General features: G+C 41.9%; 3 protein-coding genes across 3 annotated transcripts in view; all 3 read left to right on the top strand.

Annotated features, from left to right (window-relative positions):
* Positions 1 to 1030: 1030 nt before the first annotated feature.
* acadm (acyl-CoA dehydrogenase medium chain) lies at positions 1031 to 7210 on the top strand. Its single transcript, XM_037459122.2, has 12 exons — positions 1031 to 1139; positions 2279 to 2390; positions 2667 to 2764; positions 3087 to 3156; positions 3455 to 3555; positions 4178 to 4258; positions 4385 to 4515; positions 4808 to 4916; positions 5217 to 5357; positions 5692 to 5787; positions 5952 to 6200; positions 6297 to 7210. The coding sequence occupies exons 1-12, from the start codon at positions 1125 to 1127 to the stop codon at positions 6366 to 6368; spliced, it is 1275 nt and encodes a 424-aa protein (XP_037315019.1). The 5' UTR covers positions 1031 to 1124; the 3' UTR covers positions 6369 to 7210.
* Positions 7211 to 7760: 550 nt separating this feature from the next.
* rabggtb (Rab geranylgeranyltransferase subunit beta) lies at positions 7761 to 12082 on the top strand. The gene is made up of 9 exons (XM_037459378.2): positions 7761 to 7864; positions 8216 to 8323; positions 8620 to 8817; positions 9135 to 9240; positions 9410 to 9462; positions 9545 to 9655; positions 9894 to 10019; positions 10290 to 10439; positions 11123 to 12082. Exons 1-9 carry the CDS (start codon positions 7862 to 7864, stop codon positions 11261 to 11263), a joined length of 996 nt encoding a protein of 331 aa, XP_037315275.2. The 5' UTR covers positions 7761 to 7861; the 3' UTR covers positions 11264 to 12082.
* Positions 12083 to 18618: 6536 nt separating this feature from the next.
* Positions 18619 to 22256, top strand: part of st6galnac3 (ST6 (alpha-N-acetyl-neuraminyl-2,3-beta-galactosyl-1,3)-N-acetylgalactosaminide alpha-2,6-sialyltransferase 3) — a 41483-nt gene continuing 37845 nt past the window's right edge. The window contains exon 1 of the mRNA XM_037458560.2: positions 18619 to 18870. Within this exon, the coding sequence (XP_037314457.1) occupies positions 18769 to 18870 (102 nt within the window). The 5' untranslated portion in view covers positions 18619 to 18768. The remainder of the gene's footprint in view (positions 18871 to 22256) is intronic.

The following is a 22256-nucleotide window of genomic DNA, read 5'->3' as shown; positions in this document are numbered from 1 at the left end:
ATGACTGGACGCTCTTTGAGCTGCACACCTCAGCCTCGATAAACCGGTTCTTTTCACTAGGTACTGCTGCATTAAAGGGATCTATCACCCAGTGATGCTGAGCACTGCTGTGTGGGAAGTATTTTTGAAAGTGGAGTGGAGAGTAGAAAGAGATTTGCACTTCAAGACAAGGAATCACAAGTATGAGTCGCCAAAGATCTTGGTTGTCGCACATGTGCAAGTGTATCCTGTTAACAGTGTAACGTAAACCTTTACATAAAAGTACCAGCATTTCGCCATTTATATGTATTAGTTACTTATCAGTTATCAGTAAGTCAGTTTACTTAATACTATCAAAATATGTCAAGTTCTCAATAACTTAAAATAAATTAATTCTGGGCACACCTGTATTACTACTGCGACCCATTAGAGGGTCGCGCACCACGGTTTAAGAAACCTAGGTTAATAGACCGTCTCATTGTGTCACAAACAGGGCCTTACTGTCTGTATTCTTTTCTTGTCGCTCCGTTAATGTCGTCAGAAACAACAAGCATGGAATCTGGTTTGTGCTCCATGTTGATCGTCACATCTGGTCATGTGGGAAAAATGTAACACTTATGGCGGGTGAACGTGTCAGGGAAAGGTCATCGACGGTCAAATATGACCCTGAATTCTCTACATGGCTGTTGCCTTCACTCTTTATACGTCCATGATGGAATCCATCAAAAATATATCACAATTTATTATCTTATTTGGATTTTCCGTTTATGCAATGAATGCTGGAATAGAAAAATTACTGCAAAAGTGGTTAAACTGGTGCGACCCCCCTCCCATGATAAAATAGTGTAAGTGTAAAGTCACGAATTGTATCAGTTATACCACTTTGCAGTAAAATATATGAAAACTAAAATCCATTGAGAGCAACAATATTTCGCAGGGGTTATGTGCATTGACTGTAAATAATGTTTTGTAATGAACACGTAAGGTGAATCTAAGTGGGGGAAAAGTCATCTTCCGGATGACGGTAGACGCCACGTGATCAATCCCGCTGCAGTGATTGGCTGAGAGGCGCATAGTCGCTTTATAGCACAAAGGTTTTCAGCTCAAGTCTGTTTATCGGGCCCGTGCAGTAACGACGTTTAGCAATGCTCTTCAATAAGGTACGTGTCGTTCAAACAGCTTAAACTCACCAACACATGGCCTACATTTGTTCTTTGCATCTAGCCTCGTCCGAGTCAATCGAGTGAAGGTTTCGCTTGCAACGTCACGGGACATTTGGTTTCCATAACCCCAAGACGTGCTCCCACTATCGTTCATAACACCGCGAAAGTAACGTGTGGGCCTCAGACATTACACGTAGCCGCATGTTGGTCACAACGCGTCGCACTTGTAACCGTAGAGGTGAAAAACAAATTAAAATGCGTCGGAATGTTAAAGTCAAACACGGACCATCGCTGGAATTGGGGAAATGTGCGACTGGCTGCCTTAAAAAAAGATAAAAGCCGTTTAATGCACTGGTGAAGAAACTTATAACGTTATTTGAATTGTATGACTGGCAGACTTGGATTATCCGAAGAAGCTAAAAGCTGAATTACAATGCACGATACCCAAGCTGAAGGGGTTTTCCTGTTAAAGTAATAGTAGTACACGTAGTAGTAGTGTTAATAGTAGTGTTAGAACTAATTAGTAGTAGTAGTAGTTATTGTATTGGTAGTTTCAGTTCGTGGTGCAACGGATCATAATTAAAGTTAAGTGGTATAGATGTATACACTAACTTAACTTACAACAACAAATAGTAGCTGTGTTAGTGCTACAATTATGATAATAACAATATGACGGCATCCGTCATGGCAGCTCGGCTGGCGGCAGGAAGTGCCCTTGATAGCTGCCGCTGCCACAATTGGAGCCAACTGCTCCTGAAAACTTGAAGGTCATTGAACACAACTCATCGGAGGCCAGTTTTGAAAGACATTTTCATACAAAAAACTTGCATTCATTCTGTTGTTGTTGTTGTTGTTGTGTGTGTACATTTGTGTCAGTTTTGGGATAGCTTGAAAGAGGCATAGTTGCAGCTCATAAAACACTTTTGAGCTGATATTAATTATATCTTCTTTTAAATTGAGCAGTTAACTTTATTGATTTGGAAACTGCCTTCACTTAAACACTTAATGTTTAAGTGACCCCTGTGCTCGTCACGCCCACCTCTGTGAATGCAATGCATCAAAGACACTAACTGGGACAAGCTGATGTTTATGTAACTTGTTACTTAAAAGGTGTGTTTTGAATTCTCCTTGCACAGGTTTTAAAAGCCGGTGTGCGGTCCGGGTTCCGGCTGCAGAGATCCAGTTTTGCGGCATCCGGTGCTGAAGCATCTCACTCGGGCCAACCAGCATCTCTCGGCTTCTCTTTTGGTGAGTGAGATGTAGGAAAATTTACATAATATTAAAGGATACCGTCAGATTCTGTCATACCTGCTCTGAAACAATGGTTACTTGGCCATGTGTACAATGAAATAGTTATTGGTTGTTGTAAAGCTCTGTGGCCTTCTTTCTGTTGAAGACAAGAGATTTGAAGCTTTGGGGCTGACACAATATTGTGCAATACGTTGGCCATTTCAAAATGATATAGAAGAAAATGTGTTCCTTTTTCTTTAAAGAGGGTTACGTTGCTCACCATTGTCCCAACAGAGCTGACGGATGAGCAGAAGGAGTTCCAGCAGCTAGCGAGGAAGTTTGCCCGTGAAGAGATCGTTCCTGCCGCGGCTGCTTATGACAGGAGTGGTGAAGTGAGTATAGCCCAAATATTAAGTGGCACCTGGTGTGTACTGTGTGATTTAAACACTGCTTGTCTTGAAGAGTTTGCTGACATAAAGGCCATTAAATGTCATTGTACTTTGTACTTTCTGTCCTTTATCACTTAGCAAAGTCATGTGCACATGTTCAATCTTCAGCGTTGCATAGCTTTTTATTGTCTTTTATTTTAATTTCTTCTTTCTTTGTTTTTATTTATATAATGTTCGTACCTCTCAGTCTGATGCTATGAGAATTTATCCTGAAGTTTATATAACTTCTACTTCAACTATTAACTATTTATACGTCATTTTGCAGTATCCTATGCCCATCATCAGGAAAGCATGGGAGCTTGGTCTGATGAATGGTCACATTCCACAGGAATATGGTATGTTATTTTCTTGCCCATTTTCATTTTTAAATTTTTTTTTTTTACTTTTGCAAAACGCCATCGAGGGTGCCCCCTTTGTGGCAGTCTCTGTCACATATTGTCTCGCATCAATGTTGTTCTAAAGATAATGACCTAATCAAACCCTTTACTTAATATATAAATATTGCATTTTCTGTGTGAAACCTCCACCTTAGTTTGCTAATGCGTATTTTTGGTATCCATGAGGATGGTTTGCTTTATGAAAGTTGGCTGAGGTTTGTTTGAAACCCTGCTATGTTTGTGACTTTGTGTCCAGGTGGAATGGGCTTGTCAATCTTTGATAACTGCATCGTCACAGAAGAGTTGGCTTACGGCTGCACCGGAGTTCAGACTGCTATCGAGGCTAACTCTCTGGGAGTAAGTTAACGTGTATTAAGGTTGCAGGCAATCTATTTGCATTACGCTGGTGTCTGACTACTATTTAATTTCTTCACGAGAAAATTTTTAAGGTATCCACCACTAGTGATGCCCTTAAAAATCTGGTTATTTTGTGGATTTTAAAGGTCGGTGCTATTATCGACAGTAAGGTAACATTGAAATGTATTTGCCATCTCTGTTCGTTAATGCAAGTGCAAAATAACATTTGCCAACCAAAATCAATGGCAGAAATTTTGATAAATGGTATTGCAAAGGGCAGCGGTATGAATACAAATTCGGAAGGACACCCATCCAATACCAATTTTTAGTTTTGTGGGGAAATGTATTTTGACACTCCTGTTGATTCTTATGAAAAGAGAGGCAAACAAACGCACCTTTGTCAAATCATATGTCCTCTCATCTCTACGTCCCGTATAATGTGATTTGTATTTCTACAATGTATTTTCATAAGAGGGAGTGAATTATTGGAGCCCTGTTCATACTAAGGATTTTCATCATTTTCTACCATAAATATTCTTAAAATTATGCATTAATAACAATGATTTAATAAAGGTGACCATAGTTCAGTTGAAATAAAGTTATATCTGTTTTTCCCTTTTAGCAAATGCCTGTTATCCTCGCTGGCAGTGACGCACAGAAGCGAAAATACCTTGGAAGGATGACCGAGGAGCCTCTTATGTGTGTAAGTATTTAATAAAGTAGCAGGATTGTTTTTGTTTTCCTTCTTGATTCTACTATTCCTGTATATGTGGCTCAATCTCACATCGGATCTGATGGAATTAACTGAGCTGTGGTGCGTTTTCGGCAGGCCTACTGCGTGACAGAGCCTGGGGCGGGCTCTGATGTGGCCAGCATCAAGACTCGAGCTGTACGGGATGGCGACGATTATGTTGTTAACGGGCAGAAGATGTGGATCACCAACGGAGGGAAAGCGAACTGGTGCGTGTGTGTGCGTGCGCGTGTGTGCTCACTGCCATTTATCTTCGTGTACACCAACTATTCAGTTTAGACATTATGTTTGGCAACTACACAAACTTCCTGGTATAACCTCCATCAAGAAATAATCCAGGACCTTTAGTTTTAGACTGTAATAGTTTTAGCCAGCTGTAACTTAACAGCCGGGCCACTGAGTTTGTGTATATACATATCCTTGGAGACATAATGAGTACGCAAACGCCTATCCCTTGCTATGACTGTTATCTGAACGTTTATACCTCTTTTATATTCCTAGGTACTTCCTCCTGGCCCGCACTAATCCAGATCCTAAATGTTCCGCTGGCAAGGCTTTTACTGGCTTCATTGTGGAGGCTGACACTCCGGGAATAATGATAGGAAGAAAGGTAAGATTAGGCTAAATGGTTTTGTCCTCCAACACAAATCTAGTTTTGTTGGCGATGTCACTTAGTTACTTAGTTGAAAAAGTTAGCATTTTATATTGTTATATTTGTACGGCTGACCGTGCTTCCATTGCTATCTCGAAGTATCAATGAGATTCCAACAGTAGAGCCGCCCGGTTTATTTGAGACTTTTATAATTCTACTTTTAGATAATATTTGAAAGGATACAAGTCTGTGGAGAACCACTTTAAAATGAACTCTGATGTGTGCACACAAGATAACATGTTTGTTTTGTGCTTGTAGGAGATGAACATGGGCCAGAGGTGCTCTGACACCAGAGGCATAACCTTTGAGGATGTGAGGATACCAAAGGAAAATGTCCTGATTGCAGAGGGAGCTGGCTTTAAGATTGCAATGGGTGCTTTTGACAACACCCGCCCCCCAGTAAGTATTGGCCTTGGTAACAGTGCACTTTACTAAATGGTGTCCTATGACAGCAGAAAATTATACCTTTAGGATTCGTGTGGACATACAGACAAATGAGTTGCAACTGATGTGCTTAAATTTTATTTCCATTAAAAATAAGGAAAATATCAAAGTTCAATGTTCTTCAGTGTGTATTTTCCATAGCATCTCACATCACCAAATTGAAGGACACTCTACCTACATCTCCTAATATTGCACTTTTATACATGGCAAAGGAAACACCAATGAGTAATTGTATTTATCATTGAATATTTCTGTCTGTGATATTACTAATGTAATGAATGCAATGCAGGTGGCAGCAGGAGCCACAGGGCTGGCACAGAGGGCCCTTGAAGAAGCTACAAATTATGCACTTGAGAGGAAGACTTTTGGCAAAGTTATTGCTGAGGTTTGTTTTCCTATTTCTTTTATCAGCATAAAAAAAACTCATGTTCTGTCCAGGCCAGAGTTGACTGCATAATGCTGTTGCGGCAACACTGCCATTAGTGGAACCATCACAGTAACGACTTGTCATGTGACCACCTGTTTTAAGTGCATCCTCCTGTTTCACAGCACCAGGCCGTGTCCTTCCTCCTGGCTGAGATGGCGATGAAGGTGGAGCTGGCCCGCATGGCGTACCAGCGCTCCGCCTGGGAGGTGGACCAGGGCCGCAAAAACACCTACTATGCCTCCATCGCCAAGGCATTCGCCGGGGACATCGCCAATCAGGTGGCCTCTGATGCCGTTCAGGTATTTGGAGGAAACGGGTTCAACAGCGAATACCCCGTGGAGAAGCTGATGAGAGACGCCAAGATCTACCAGGTGGGTGGTCCGGGCCGAGCACCTGGTCTCTGCCAACAGACATTTTGTATATATACCTTGAGTTTGCTGATTATTATTTTTGATTTCCTTTGCCAGATCTACGAGGGCACAGCTCAAATCCAAAGACTCATCATTGCCCGAGAGCACCTGGGAAGATACAAGAAATGAACTCTGCACACCTGACTCATCCTCGTTCAAATGTTTCACCTTTTCCACACAAATCCTGTGTGTTCTGCTAACATGGTTATAAGTTATTGTTTAACTAGAAATAGTAAAGAATATGCCATTGCTATGATTGTTTGCCTTAACAGAATTCAGATGTAGTGTTTTGGTTCTGATGAGGACCTGTAATTAGTAGACAACTTTCTAATTGGGTAACAACAACCAAACCTATCCCATTGTTAAAGAAACATGTTTCCCTAAAGGAGCTCAGAACAGTGGCCTTATTTGATGACTTGTTGAGTTGAGGATGCCCACATTCAGGCAAAATATCACGTGACTGTGTCCTGTAAGGCCACACCATCTATAGGTTGTAAATAGTTGCTGCCAGGCACAAACCCTGCTGTTTTTGGTAGCCATCTGGACATTACTCTGTTAGGTGGGTTTTATGTCAGTGTAAAACCAAGCAGAACAAATTAAATCTATCTGTACAAATCTATTTATCACCAGAATGTCTTGGTGACTGAGAGATGCGTGTTTGGTATTTGGATTTGTTCAACATCTTTGGGGGAAAAAAGCAAGCTGTCTGAACATTACTGTCTTATTAAAAACATTTTGGGCCATAACAACAGTTATTTGTTTTAGATAGTGAGTTACATCTACTGTCTTTGTGGGATACGTAAAATGTATTCTGTGGCAATCAAACATAATCTCCTGTTTCCTAAATTCAACCATCAATCTGGCTTTACAGCCTTGTGTGTACATATATTCAACGATTTAAGTCCTTAAATCATTTACTGTAATTTTGCAATTCATCTGCATGAGTATCAAAATAAAAACAGTTGTACATTCTTGTAGTGCATTTTTAGATTTGCATCAAAAGAAATTTAAACCGCAAACCCCTCCCACATAAAATCTCCCACACACCGGCTACTTAGAAAATATTTTGGAGCTTCTGAGCAAGTCACTCGGTCTTCATCAGACCAACGCCACCATTTACATAACATTTAAGAAAAAAATCTAATTTCAACTGATAATTATATATGATTCATAAAATGGACAAAAGAGGAAATATGATCCAAAAGTAAGATAAGGTTTCTAAAAAGTTCAGTTAGGTTTAAAACAAACAAAATCAATTCATAAAACTGGAGGGGATAAAAATGAAATCCTCATCTGCATTCCTTAAACTGATTCCATATTTTGTTAAAGTAAACAAACTTGTTTAAATGTGATTTAAAAAAATTATATTTGCAAAACAGACAAACCAGTCATATAATAATACGAACAAAAATGACAAAAATGACAAAAATGACAAAAATGACAAAAATAATAAAATCCGTTCGAGCCAAAACACTAATGGATTATCAGTGGATAATTTACCAAACTGTAGAGGGCGCCAAAACTCACAGCTGCGCCAAAAGAAGAAGAAGAAGAAGAAGAAGAAGAAGAAGAAGAAGAAGAAGAAGAAGAGGAGGAAGCCTGATCATGCAAACACAGTTAGAATGGTAACCGGTGTTGTGTTGTTCGTGTTATAGTTAACGTTAGTCACTGTAGTTTGAGATAACATTGCCTGAATATAACGAAGTGTTCACATATCTTCATTTTATCCAACTTTAACGCCACAGTTGACCGTTATTGTGTGAAAGCAGCTAAAATGTTGCTAGCATCAGTGCTAGCATGTAACTAGCATCTTAGCTCGTTGATGCCACAATCTGAAAACAACTCGTTTTTTAGCTTCATATTACGGGTTTTCGCAGTCGGCTTTGCCAGCGACATTTCGCTTGTGATTACATTAAACGAGGCCTGTTTGAATCTGCTTTACGGTTAGAAATTTGTTGATGTGTTTTTAATGTCAGGGTACCCAAGTGAAAGATGTCATCATTAAGCCCGAGGCTCCCAGCACGCTGCTGCTGGACAAACACGCAGACTACATTGCAGCCTACGGCTCCAAAAAGGACGATTATGTGAGTAAAGGGGCTTGTTCGTTTGGTTTTTCTCAACTTTCCAGTTACATTAAAAGGCAGGTTCCTATTTACATGCCCTACAGCCTTGACCTCAGCCCATCAGCTTTGTGATCAACATAAACTGTGAGCCAGGCTTTATCCCCAGAGTTGGACCTCACTAGTGTGGCCAAATGGATCTATACAATGTTGTTTATTATTTTTCTAAATAAAACAAAGGGATATCCTGTTTCCACGATGCTGCACAGTATTACGGTCCTGCTCTCCTGTTCATTCATGTCCCGTTTGGGTTGACGCAGGAGTACACGCTGTCAGAGTACCTGAGGATGAGCGGCATCTACTGGGGACTGACTGTGATGGACCTGATGGGGCAGCTGCCTCGCATGAACCAGCAGGAGATTGTTGACTTCATCAAATCCTGTCAACACGAGTGTGGAGGCATCAGTGCCAGCATCGGACACGACCCCCACCTCCTCTACACCCTCAGCGCCGTCCAGGTCACTACATGAAATCTGACTAACACACCCTTTCTTTTCTTGCTACAGAAAGTTTCCAAGTAGAAGGACCAGAATACGTTGTTTGTGATGAGGTTCACAGATAAACTACTAAAATGTTATTCTGCACAACACACAGAATGTGGGGCGCTCATTCATTTTTATTTATTAAAATTTCATTGGAATCTATTTTATATCATTGTTTGTGTTTAAGTGTATTCTTAAGCAGCCTTATCTGTCTTTTTTTAGTTGACTTTTTCTCCTTTTTTTAAGTCATTTTGAACTTTTCATTTTTCCATTTTGTTTAATGTCTTACTCAGATCCTTTGCTTGTATGACAATGTGGATGCGCTTGATGTGGACAAAGTGGTGGAGTACATTAAGGGGCTGCAGCAGGAAGATGGCTCATTTGCAGGGGACAAATGGGGTGAGCGTTCGTCACAAGGAGTGAATGAAAAGACAAGATATTTAGTAAAGGAGATACAATAAAAGCTGTTTAGCATTTGTCATATGTTTAAATTATAGTCTGCTTTAAATACAGTCTTTAAATACTAGTCTACGTTTGATATTACAATTGCAATGCTTTGTCTTTACAGGAGAAATAGACACAAGATTTTCCTTCTGTGCGGTTGCTACACTTGCATTACTGGTACGCATGTATTTTCATGTACATATCTCTTTCCTCACACTGCTCTGAAGGTGACTCTTGCTTGTGTCCTTCCCCCCCCCAGGGAAAGATTGACTCAATAAATGTGGACAAAGCTGTGGAGTTTGTCTTGTCCTGTATGAACTTTGACGGCGGTTTTGGCTGCAGACCCGGTTCAGAGTCTCACGCTGGTCAGGTGAGTCCACCGGTGTCGTCGCGTGATGCGTCACCGTTGCTGTGGGAGTTTCACTTTTCATTCATCTCAGCAAAAGCAGCAACATTTGACCATCTAAGTTGAAGAAATTGCATCCAACTTCTGGTTAGACGGATGAAATCACAAATGTGAGGCTGTCCGCTGGTCTTGTGGGACGGCGTTTAATTTATAAACTGTCAATCCCGGCGTATTCGTTATGGTCTTCTCCCTCGTGTCTCAGATATACTGCTGCTCTGGCTTCCTGTCGCTCACCGGTCAGCTGCACCAGGTGAACGCAGACCTGCTGGGCTGGTGGCTCTGCGAGAGGCAGCTGCCGTCCGGAGGCCTCAATGGACGCCCGGAGAAGGTTTGTGGTGTCCAGATGTGTTCCTTGGAAATTGTACCTTCTTATCATTGTTAAACATTTAACAAATCAGCATAGAGCGATTCCTGAAGCATCTCTGCTAGTTCTTATTTCTTCTGGTCTGGTTCACCAAACTACAAAAGTTTAAACAGCATCACCTGTAGTGTATCGTTATTTAAAGTTTCCCAAACTAGTCAACTGTATTTAACTTTAAACTTGAGTGAGAGTAGGTTGCCGTACTGACCCACCTCTGGCTTCCTCTGCCTCAATCAGCTTCCAGATGTGTGCTACTCGTGGTGGGTTTTAGCATCGCTCAAAATCATTGGGAGGATCCACTGGATCGACAAGGCCAAGCTGCGTTCATTTATACTCGCCTGCCAAGATGAGGAGACCGGAGGTTTTGCCGACAGGCCGGGCGACATGGTGAAAACAAATACACACGCACACACACACACACACACACACACACACAAAAATGGGAAACCTATATCTATTTGTCTCTTGACTGATTCCTGTCGTCTTTCTTCTCATGTAAGCATTTCTATATATATATATATATATATATTCATATCTTGCAGATGATTCGCAGGTTGCTTATGAAGCATCTGGAGATTTTAAGGTTGATTAGACATGATTAGATTCAACCTTATTTTCATTTGGCAGAGTGCAGTACTGACTCATCGAAAGGCCGTTTAGCATCTAGCCACAAGTGCAAAGCACAGTAACGTACAGAATAAATAAAGGGGTTATGAATTCACTAGGTACAGAACGAGCCGTATGAACAGTTTACATATTCACTGAAGCAGCAAAAAAGACCACTTTACCTGAACGTCATGAATCATGCAAATCCATTGTTACATTTATATGAACTACGTAAACCCGGTTAGGTCAAGTGTTTGCTGACTTCAGCGCTTGTCGAGGAAAAAGTGCCCCTCACATTGCTCACCGCTTGACTTTGATGCCCACTCTGCATGTCATTATATTTTTGCGTCTTTTAAAAGTGTTCTTGAATTCAATTTCACAGCGTTTTATTTCGGCCCCAGATCCTGGAGGAGGACATGCATTTGTGGCTATGATTCTCATTGCGGCTCCCACTGTTCCTGCAGGTGGATCCTTTCCACACTCTGTTCGGAGTTGCGGGTCTCTCCCTCCTCGGAGACGAACAGGTGAAGCCGGTTAATCCGGTCCTCTGCATGCCCGAGGATGTCCTTCAGAGGATTGACCTGCAGCCTGACATCCTCAGCTAGCCCTCTGGCGTCGTCGTCGTCGTCATCATCACCACCACGTGCACACACACACATTTTAGATGCAGGACTTTGTCTCTGCTCACTGAGGCCGTTAAGAGTTGTGTGCCGTAGCTGGATTCTCTGTCTTCAAACCCTCAGCCGCTCATTATGTTCCGTGGGACATATTTACAGCACTCAAACATGAATGGCCAGAAGACAGAGACCATTGTCTCTGTTTTTAATGTGCGTGAATGACAAAGAAGTATTCAATGCAATTCAATGGAACAGACGAGCAGATCCAGTTTGCTCTGGATTCCTCTTTTTGGGGCGTGAGACACTTGGATGGTTTGAAGATGGCACATTGTTTATTCTTTTTCATTTTGAGCTCATCCTGTTTTGAAATAGTTCAAACCTACTACAGCTGTGGTAATTGGTTAGAACTGCAGATGCACCAATAGTCTTTTTTAAAAACAAAGTATTGTTGATGTTCCTTCGGCTGTCAGTCTATGCAGATAATGTTTAAATGTTTTTTGCTGGAACTGGTTATAAAAGGCAGTATTTTTGTTTGAGTGCAGTCTTGCAAGGTATCTTTAACGTCTTATCCACACTCAGCTACACTATTTATTTAAATCCAAGGTACTCGGCTGTATTTGGTGATGCAGCTGGGGGTAAAGGATTTAGATTCCCTCCCAAACTGAAATATTTCCGTAGGTTTTTAACTCTCGAGTGTTTTAACTATACTAATTTGGTTAAAATGTTTTTTCTTTCTGTGTAATGCCACACACTTGTCTTACTGTTTATGACATCATAATATAAGTTAAATAAATCAAGTTGAATATATTAATTATCAGGGTTGGTTTTTATGCAAAAAGCTGCTTTCTGTTGTATATTTGTATATGAATGTGGCTTATTGGTTCTCTTTTTAGGAAGATGCCAACACCTCCGATAATGAAACTATTAAGAATTGTGTTAAAGTTACCAGCCTAATTGTCTAAATAGAAAGTCAAACACCTCTGTGAATCCACAGATAAAATCCAAACGTTCAGTAAAGAAAATCAGACTTAATTATCAGAGAAACGGCAATATTTGCTCTCTCAGATATGAGCGCAGAGAACGGAGCACTTTGACAAACTGAGGAGTAGCTTTTTTTTTTTCTTCGTCCACACTACTGTGTTTGTGTTTGTGAGAGGGAGACGGGTGGGATTGAAGGTCTGAATCTTAATCCTAATGTAAAGCGTACCAATGCTTTTGTATCGTCCCATGAAGGGATTCTTTCTGCAGAATCCCTTTAAACCCGCCTCAGTGTCCCGTTGGGTAGATGCCACTAGATGGCTGCCTAAACTTGCAAAATCCATTAATTGTGATGCCAGCCATGTGTTGTTTGTTTGATCATCATTGCTCCTGGCCAGAAGATGCCCAGATAATCGGTTGTTTGTTGCAAGCACAAATGTAATTCCAGGTTTAAATCGCTGAAACAAATGCTTTTTTTAAATTTAAAACACATCTATGGTGTAACTGAGTCCCTTAAACCTTCCTGCATCACATCCGATCTGAAGCTGTAGCAATAATGCCGGCAACCCTTGAAAGGCCACAGCTGACACCGAATGAGAAATTGGGTCTCGTGGCCGTGGCAGATTGTAATAATGGAGCGTGAAGATTGATGCGCGCCCGAGGAATTAGAGGCTGAGAATTCTGGCTTACATGATTTCTTCCTTGTAGTATAGATACGTGTGGAATGGATTCTGCTGCAATGCACGGCAGCCGCATGAGAAAATGACACTTCACATGGAACACTTCTAAAAATGACATGTCAATACGCAATGTGTGTCCAATGATGAAGTGATTACAGTACCCTCTCAGTTCACTGAGGGTTGTTTCTGGGGTGGGGCTACTCATCCCTTTATAGGGTTTTATGCTTATGGGGAATAGGGTTGAATGCAATCGCGATGATGACATTTTGGCTCACTTTGTGTTGGTTTTTTTTTTGGAGGGGGCTGCATTTAACTTTGATTTGCGGTCATTTTATTTACATGTTAACGTCAACACAAAGCGTCTGAGGCCTCTGGTTCGGCTGAACTGTTGTTTCATCGAGTTCATTGAGTGTCTCAGTGCAGCTCACAACTCCAAACAAATATTTTATGGACTTGACAGCCTTTGTGAGTTTTGTATTTATTTTTCTTATTTGTAGAGGCCATGAGGGAGCAGTAATCTTTGCCCCCCCCCCCGGTGTCTGGGCAGAGACAAGCACGCTTGTTGTTAGGCTACAGAGAAACCCCACCAGCTCTCATTAGCGAAGAAAAGGGAGACGACGAGGAAGGCAGAAGGTGGTAGAGAAGGGGGGGGGGGTAGAACAGTGTGATTGAGCGATGGAGGCAGGGAGCGAGTAGCTGGAGCGAGACGGATTGATCGCAGCCTTCAGCCCCCGGTCTCGTTTGTTTGTTCGTAAGGAAAAGCACAACCCATTTTTTTCCTTCTCCTCCCTCTCCTCTTCTCAGTCTTGTCATCCCTCTTGTTATCTGAGCACAAAATGTGGAGGATTAGTCCAGGCCACGGGGCCACTGAGCCGAACGTGGCTGAACCACATCGCCTGATGAATGTTTAATTAAACCGAATGGAGTCGACTCGCACGTTTGCTGGGAAATGGAAATGCTTTTAAAACGCCTCGGCGAGAGATTCACGTTCGACCTTTCACCCCCACCGTCTGCGGTCATAATCAGGGAAACAACGTTATTTGTGCCCGCCTCCTCTGGCCAGGGTCTGATTTTAAAGCTCGGTACTCTTGGCATGGGCAGAAGAGTTGTTTTGTTAGGATGGAGATCATCTATAACTTATAACTCGTGCTGCCCTGCTGGCGAGGCGGCTTCGGTCAAAGTTCTGCTGTCCTCCACCTGTCACACATTCGTGACGGAGCTTTGATGAGAGTTAAAGAATGTAAGACGACGTCTGAATTCCAACCGAGTGTACAGAAGCTCTGAGGTTGGGCAGCAGGAAGGGGAAGGAAACCAAACCCTGCCCCGCTGAGGCCTGCGCAGACTTTCTGTCTGTCGGAGAATCCATTTCAGATGGAACCACTAGCCACTAAGCACTGTGGTATGTGTGCATATACATATGTTTATTTGGTACTTGGTACATTTAGCTACTGTGGCACTCGTTTTTTTATTTTTATTCTGGTCATTTTTATCATTATCATGATTATACCTCTGCTCTTGTTTTTTTACCATGTATCTTATCAACATTTTGGGAGTATATGCTTACTCCGTGGTTGAAGAAATAGTGGAAATAAAAAGAACACCGCTCTCGTAATAAGAGTGATTCTCACCAGGCCTAACTAATGCCTTTATTTCTTTTCGATGCACTGTCATAACCACTAGGGGGCAGTGAAGCGTAGACCAACTGCATGCTGACGATGATGACAATCATCATGAGTTTTTTTTAGTAGATGATAGAGATCCTGTCAAAAAAACGACGTTAAAGGTACTTGAGGGCCAAATAGTTATAACAGTTTAAGACAAACCGTTACTCATATTAACAGAATGTAACATCACATAAAAGAACACGTGGCATTTCATGCTTCCTTTTTAACGGCAGGAGAGTTAAATCCTTCATATTGAATCCAGATGATTCATCCCGTCAAGCCGTCCGGGGAGCAGAGAAGAAACATGGGACATCAGCTTATCCGCTGTTTCTGCAGCTGGAGGCATTCTGATGCTGCGACTTCATCCTCTGTGCACAGCTGTAGTCTGAAATGTTCCACTTGTGCTGAGTGCTGCTTGAGGTACACGCTTCATGTGAGTCACATGCTTCACAGTACCACTACATTACAAATGGTTAATTCATTAAAAGCTAATGAAAAGCTTGGAATTGATAAAAAGTCAAAAAATTATTCTTTTTCTTTTTTTTCATTTCATATCTTTTTTTCCACAAAGCAGCATGAAAAAAGATGACTGGATTTAGGATTTCAGACAGCAGAGAGCTTTAAAAACGCTCTCTTAAAGAGAGCTGTGCCGCAGTAATCTTTTAAAATGTTCTAATAGCAAGTGATGTAGTGGATGCTGATCTGTCTGACATTATGGACAGTTAAAATATTGCGAGTAGAGGTAAAAAAAAAAAAGAAATTACACAGGATACATTTGATAAATCTACCCATCTGTTATACAAAAAGCTGACGCTTAAAGGGCCGCGTGGGGCAAGAGGCGGGGCACAGGATTGAGAAGATTAAAGCTTTTCATGTTTATTATGTAATCATTGAGCATCATCCATAAGGTGCTGTTGGGGACAGTGAAACCTGCAGGGATGACAAAACACCATTATTCTAATTTGTGCAGTTCTTATCCTCTCCCCTCAAATGCTGAGTTATTTGGCATAAATGTTTACGTGCACTAATCAAGTTATTGAGTTTGGCTAAAAGTAAAACTCCAATCTACTATCTATCTAATCCAAATTTTGTCTTCAACTCCAGACCCTCCTCATCCACACTGACAGGCCGTGAAGAACGACTTGTCTCCATCAGCGGTGTCTTTGTGCGTGCGTCTGTCAGCGCAGGAGGAGGGTTTCATCACTCAGGCGTCCTCTCACTGGGCTCACTGGACTAAAGCCTGGGAACCAGACCAATGGGGACCATTCACATCGGGCAAATGGATCCCGTAACTCCGAAAACTGAAATCAGAGTCCTTGGGTCTCAGCTTGGCGTGTGGTATTTTAGTTTTTTGTCTCTTTTTCTGGCAAATGTACATATAAGAGGATTGAAGCGGTGCTGGGTAATTTGAATATCATCACGTGTATCCATTACACGATGATTCTCAGTTGGCATATTTTTAAATCTTTAATTGTAAAGAGTACATCGAGTTAAACTTGAAGACAGCATTATATCCATTTGGAATTTGCAAGTAAACCCCATAATGTGCACAAGCGCTGCTAGTTGGAGAGTTGAGGAAAAAAAAGAAAAGAAAAATGTTGTTATCTTGAAGCCACCGTGTTACGTTTCCCATCCCTCCTGAGGTTGACAGCTCCTTTTCCCATCCAAAATGATGACGGTGCATTACCCACTGTCTCCCAATCACCCAGAGGAGATTTCAGGTCTGCAGACGACCTTGACTCGCTCTCCCTCTCATCAGGGTGTGCACGCTGAGAATTTAATCCGTGATGGGGCACTCACTGAGTTCGAGGATTACTTTTTTTTTCATGCTCGGTTTGAAAAAGGTTTAACAGAGAACAGCGAGAGGGAGATTAGGTGATAACCCCAATAGAGCTATTGATTTATTTAGACCTGATATCACCTCTGGCAAGATTTGAGAGAAAACACCTGAGAAACGCAGTGAGTGCTGACAGCTAATCAAAAGAAGCGATGAGCACCAGCAGCCCGCGTTGAGCTGCTCACAGGCTTTGGCTGTTGCATTGGATCCACGCTCCCCTTTCCGACAGCAGATGTTTGTGCCTCGCTGGATTCCTGCTTTGTTTGTTTTGCGGTAATTCCAGATGGTGTAAATTCAATATATAGTCTTAGAAGGTAAGGAAAAAAAAATCAAAAACCTGTGATTGGTTCTTCCGTGGTTCACACTTCGTACTCTCTTTCAAACAAGACTGACATCTTGAAAAAAGAAAAAAGGTATTTACTGGAGGTGTCATGTCATCTGGCGGAAAGGCAGATTGCAGCTGAACTCAATTACAGGCTCCCCGTGCAGGGCAGGCAAAACACACAGGCAGCATAGGAGCAACTCAACTACCTCCTCTTTTCTGATGATTTCATCAGTTTCTGAGCAAAAAATAGCGCAAAGAAAACTGCCTACTATCGAAGAAAGGCCAATTGAAATATGTTCAGTGGCCACGTCTACTTTTTCCTTGGTGTTTTTTGATGGACATCATCTACTCAAATGTTTTGCTTCGCTGGGTCTACCATTGTAAGAGTATTATTTTTTTTCATATAGTTACAAATAAAGAATCCCTGACTTCCAAAGAGAGTTCAGGAAGCCCTGTAATTACTTACTATAGTCAGAATTGTAGAGGTTGTGTCATAAGCTTTAATAAGACTGACCATAACAGTGGGGCCCCTTGTCTCACATGAAAGCTCCACGTACCTGCTTCCTTCGGCATGGAAACACACGTTCTCTTGGTGGTCCTGTTTTCTCCCCAAAGACACGTAGAAAGAGTGGAGCTGGACACTAGAAGAAGCAGCGTCTCATGTCTTGGTTGGGAATTAGCTAAATGGCCCTAAATGCAACTCTTTGGGACAAACAATATCTGCGAGTATGTCGAGTTTCTATCAGGAGCCCTCAGCGGTGTCCAACACGTCGCTTTTGTTCAATGCAACACTTTTAGCAATTGGTTTTTGCATTCAATGGAGCACCTCGGGAATTCGTCCATTATGTCTGCAAGACGAGTTTATCTTGCACTAAACTGTCTCCCCGCTAGATAACATGAATCCTCTCTGATAAGAAACACAATTGACATTTTACAAGCACAGCAGCCAGAATGCAGTTTCATTTGTCATTTTATCAGCATGACCGAAAGAAAAGATTAATATACCCAGTTTGTGCCTCACATGCATCAGGATACATTCAGTAACCGTCTCTTCCTCCGAAAGATGATTTACCGTCGCCATCTTTACAAAAGCCTGCTTCCTCCTCCTACTTCCGCAGCGCATGGATTGAGAAATAAAACACTGCTAACCACTGGCAAAATGGGGGGGTTGGGTTGATAATATATATGTATCTTTTTTTTAATTACCCTCTGAGCTATAAAGGCAATTTGATTTGGATTTCCAGCTGATCATGAGAAGGATCCATGCAGGGCCTCTTTGGATGGATGGGGAAAACAACACTGAATGGAATGGGAATGTATTTGCAAGACTAATCAAGAATGTATGTTTTTTTACCAAAGTGATATTTTTCCACTAATGCTATACTTGTTTTCCATTTGAAGACTACATTAATTGATTTGTAAGAACTAAGGAATAAAATGACAGTAATGACAAATAGAATCACAGATTGATAGTGCATTTAATTGCAGCTGAAGAACCGCGTGAGGGGAATGGCAAGTCTTGTTGTCTTGCATTATGTTGTTTATCCATTGGAAAGCTTGGGTTTGGTAGAGAGTGCACTCAAGGGAAAGCACCCAGGTTTTGTCTCCACCACTAAATGAGAAGTGTAAAGAAGTGAGAATGAAGACCCTTTGGTACAGACTATTGTTTGACTGTATACTACTTCAATAAAAAAATAAGAAAAAAATCCTCCTTGGATTCCTTTTTCTTACATTCTCTACCCTAACACCTAACCCCCTAACCCCTGTAAAAAGCAGAAGTCAGGAAATCAGCGGTGGTGACGTAACGCCGGAGGGGGCGGGGCTCTGCGTCTGCGCCGGCCAGTAGCAGCGCAGCGTCGGTCCAGGTCCCAGCGAGCTGAGAAAAAAAAAAAAAAAAAAAAACCCGACCGATCAGGCGAATAACGGTACACACCGAATATTTATGGAGCCAATCCCCGCGTAATCCCGCACCGCACCCGCGTGTCCACTCGAGATGCGCGCGTGAACAAATGCGTTCGGAAACGGACGCGCGGATCGGCTTCTCGGGGCAGACGAAAAACAAGCGGCCCACCATTGTCTGCGTAGAAATAAGAATGGCCTGGATGTGCAAGGTAAGAGGAGGAGGAGGGAGGGGGGGGGTCCTCACGTAGACATTGCAACTAGCGAGGGGAGGGGGGGGGGAGGAACAGAGAATCTCGTGGCGTGGGTCGCCGTTAGTGTGCGTGTCAGCAGATGTGAAACGTGAGCCGGGCCGTGGTGATGCTGCGCCGAGGCTCTGCTGCTTGCTGTCCGCTCGCCTGGCTCTTTTTGTGTGTGTGTGTGTGTGTGTGTGTGTGTGTGTGTGTGTGGGTGGGGTGGGGACTCTGAATTTGGGATTTAAGCTGGTGCACATGAAGGAGAAGCCGGGCCGTGGTGTTTTTATTGTTGTTTGTTTGCATTTGGTTCATGTCTGAGTGTCGTTGCTCCTCAGCAGCAGGAAGTGTGGCCTCATGACACGTTCAGGGGTTCACACTATGTGAGGACTTTGCAACATCAGCAACAGCTGCCTTACTGACGAGGAGAGAGTTTACTAAAGTGCCCCAGTGTCTCTTACAGTTGTTTACAGGTCCAAGAGGACGTCTAGTTCTATCAAACAAACTGTTCAAGAGAAAGCATCACATTTTATGAATATAAATGAGCAAATGTGATAATATTTTATTACCGCATTAATAGTTAGACTAGTAGTTTACTACAGACATATTTCTGTTATACATCACCCCCCCCCCCCCCCTTTTAATTTCTCGATGAAGCATTTGGTCTGTTAAATGTCACAAAAGAGCAGAAAATCTCCTTTGAGAGTCCATGGTTACCTCTCAACTGACCAACAGTTCAAAACATCAAAAATATTCAGTTTTCTAATAATAGATCACAGCAAAAATCAAGCAAAATCTTACATTTAAGAAACTATAACCAACAAGTTGTTTTGTCCAAAAGATATTCCATCTGTAGTGATATAAAGAATACATATCTTAATATTGGAGTATCTGGAACTGATGAGAAATGTCAGTATAGTATCTAATAGTCCTGGTGAAAGTGTAACCACACTTATTTGTGTGTCACATGGGCGGGATAGATTGTAAATTGATAAACAAACTGAAGGCATCAAAGCATACAGTGAAGTTCTACATGTACCCAAATCTGACAGGTCACACCATTGAGTCCAATCCGTTATGATCTCATTAGCATATTAATCTGGTCGTGATTGGAGTTTGATCAGCGAGTGGACCTTCCTGTGTTTGGCTTTGTATCACAAGCAGCTGTCTTCATTTGAGCTCCATGTGGCTGCTGGATGGAGCCACCGTCTATTTGGAAAGCAATAACATGGGAACCAAACATGCACCTTCAGCCAAAAAATAGCAGTCAATATCATTCAAAGTGTGTTTTTTTTCTTAATTGTAGGAGAGCATGTTCCAGTCAAAGGTGAAACAAGTGAACCAAAGTCCGGCACCAAAGCAACATTTGAATGCTGATTATGACGTAGTCACCCTTTCTTTATTAATGCAGCAGCTGACATGAAGTCCACTTGGAGCCCAGCAGGAAAACAACAAAAAGGTCTAATTAAGAGTATTATGAAGAATACTTTGTTCACAAAAAGGGATTTGCCAAAAAAAAGCTGCTGTATGTTTCCAACGTGATTGCAAGTCCTGCAACAAAGTATCTTCACAATTTATGATGTCATTTGTTGGATCTTTAGAATGTAAAATAAATTGTGAAAAATGGCCACTACGGGAGAGTCAACAACATTTTCTGACCACCCCCCAACCTGGAGATATTACCTACCTACTTTCTTTAAAGAAAGAACAGTGAAACTCAGGAATTAAGTCAAAATGTCACGATGTGTCAAATAAAAAATCACACCATGAAGTAACGATTTGAGGAACTGCGATTCGTTCGCGCTGAGCATTAACAAACCATTTTCTGTGTAAAACAACGTTACTAATAACCAACACTTAGTAATAATCACAGTGTGGTTATGATGAAACTCAATCAATGCTCATTTTGAATGATCTCTTATCAGGATCACCTGTAATACAGTAAAGGATGAATCCATCATCATCATCATCATCATCATTCCGCTCCATTCAGAGGAGTCCACGTATTTATTTGTATTCCTCTTTTAGACAGCGCATCCAGTCTCTGGTCAGACTTAAAATTGATCTACATTTTTTTTACAGTTTCACAGAGTTTTCATTCATTTAAAAGGCACTTTGTTTTCTGTCAATCATGCCGCCGCCCACAGGAGGAAACGAGTCTGTCAGCGACTCGTCACTTTACAAACGCTCGGGCTGTTTTTGTTACCCACGACGGGAGATCACTTCACGCTAGATTTGACACTAATATTATATTCTTTTTCAGAAATTGGACAAGAAAATGGAAGATATAATTATATGGTATAAACTGCTGAGGGATGGACAAAGTAAATGAGCTGTAACATTTAATTAAATGACACTAGTTTTCTTGTCACATTAGTCAGATGTGCCCAGTGGCTTTTAGGTACTTAAAATAAAATCCTGTTGAACTCACGGTCAGACTGAAATAGCCGCCAATAAACTATGGATAACCTCATATTGTTATGTCATTGAGTTGGTATCTGCAAATATAGTCCATATGCAAAACTGGTTGAAGGGTCGGAGTAGATCCACCAAATATTTCATACACTGATCAAATGTTTGTTGTGTTATTTCTAACCATTAACCAAATCAACCAAAAAAAGTACAGGATTTTCTCCTGATATGTAGCGGCGTAAAAGTATTACAAAAACATCAAGTTACATAAAGTACTTGATCAAAAGTACTTAGTTACCCCCCCCCCCCGGGGGGGTTCAGGTGCATGAGAGGAAGCATTCCTTAATGACACAGAGCTTCTCCTTCGCTCAGCCATCGGCGGTTCCCCTCTTTGTTCGCTCTGGTTTTTTAATTGGAGTGAGTTCACCCGTGAAGAGCTGTGCTCGAGCTGGGAAAGTACACGCTGCCGCCGTTGTCCCCCCATCAGGACAGGTCGGGGATGGGGGGGGGGGCGGGGGGGGGCCTCGTGGAAAGGATGCTGATCCTGCTGTGTGTGCTCCTATAGCTGCGAGGGACAGAACAAGGCTGGTTCATGCGGGTGGATGCGAGTAGAAAGAACACAAAGGAGACGGATTAATGGATGTAAGCACACACACATGCACACACACAGTCATTTGTGTGTGTGTGTGTAGAGGTGTTGAAACGGCTACGGGGAATGCAGAGAGTGTCCCAGTTCTTGAGCGTTTCAGAGATGAATGGCGTTTCAGCCGGTCCCCCGTGTCCCCGGTGATTGTGTTACAGCAGAAGGCAGGCTGATAAAAAGTGCCACAGCTTTGGAGGAAGCTTTAGGCAGCGGAAGGATGTTGAATGAGGCTGCGTTTGGTTTTCAAAGTTTTATCAAATCTTCTGTTTTTTTCTTCTTGAATATAAAGTCTACACATGTCCTGTGTTTC

Source organism: Pungitius pungitius, chromosome 15, assembly GCF_949316345.1.
Source record: "Pungitius pungitius chromosome 15, fPunPun2.1, whole genome shotgun sequence".
Taxonomy (NCBI): Eukaryota; Metazoa; Chordata; class Actinopteri; order Perciformes; family Gasterosteidae; genus Pungitius; species Pungitius pungitius.
The sequence above is the reverse complement of the archived record's forward strand: the minus strand, read 5'-3'. Positions and strand labels throughout refer to the sequence as shown.

Coding starts and splice junctions, on each gene's coding strand:
- acadm (XM_037459122.2), top strand. Junction 3,157..3,454: donor TCACATTCCACAGGAATATG/GTATGTTATTTT, acceptor CTTTGTGTCCAG/GTGGAATGGGCTTGTCAATC. Junction 4,516..4,807: donor AACGGAGGGAAAGCGAACTG/GTGCGTGTGTGT, acceptor TTATATTCCTAG/GTACTTCCTCCTGGCCCGCA.
- rabggtb (XM_037459378.2), top strand. Junction 10,020..10,289: donor TCAATGGACGCCCGGAGAAG/GTTTGTGGTGTC, acceptor TGCCTCAATCAG/CTTCCAGATGTGTGCTACTC. Junction 10,440..11,122: donor CCGACAGGCCGGGCGACATG/GTGAAAACAAAT, acceptor CTGTTCCTGCAG/GTGGATCCTTTCCACACTCT.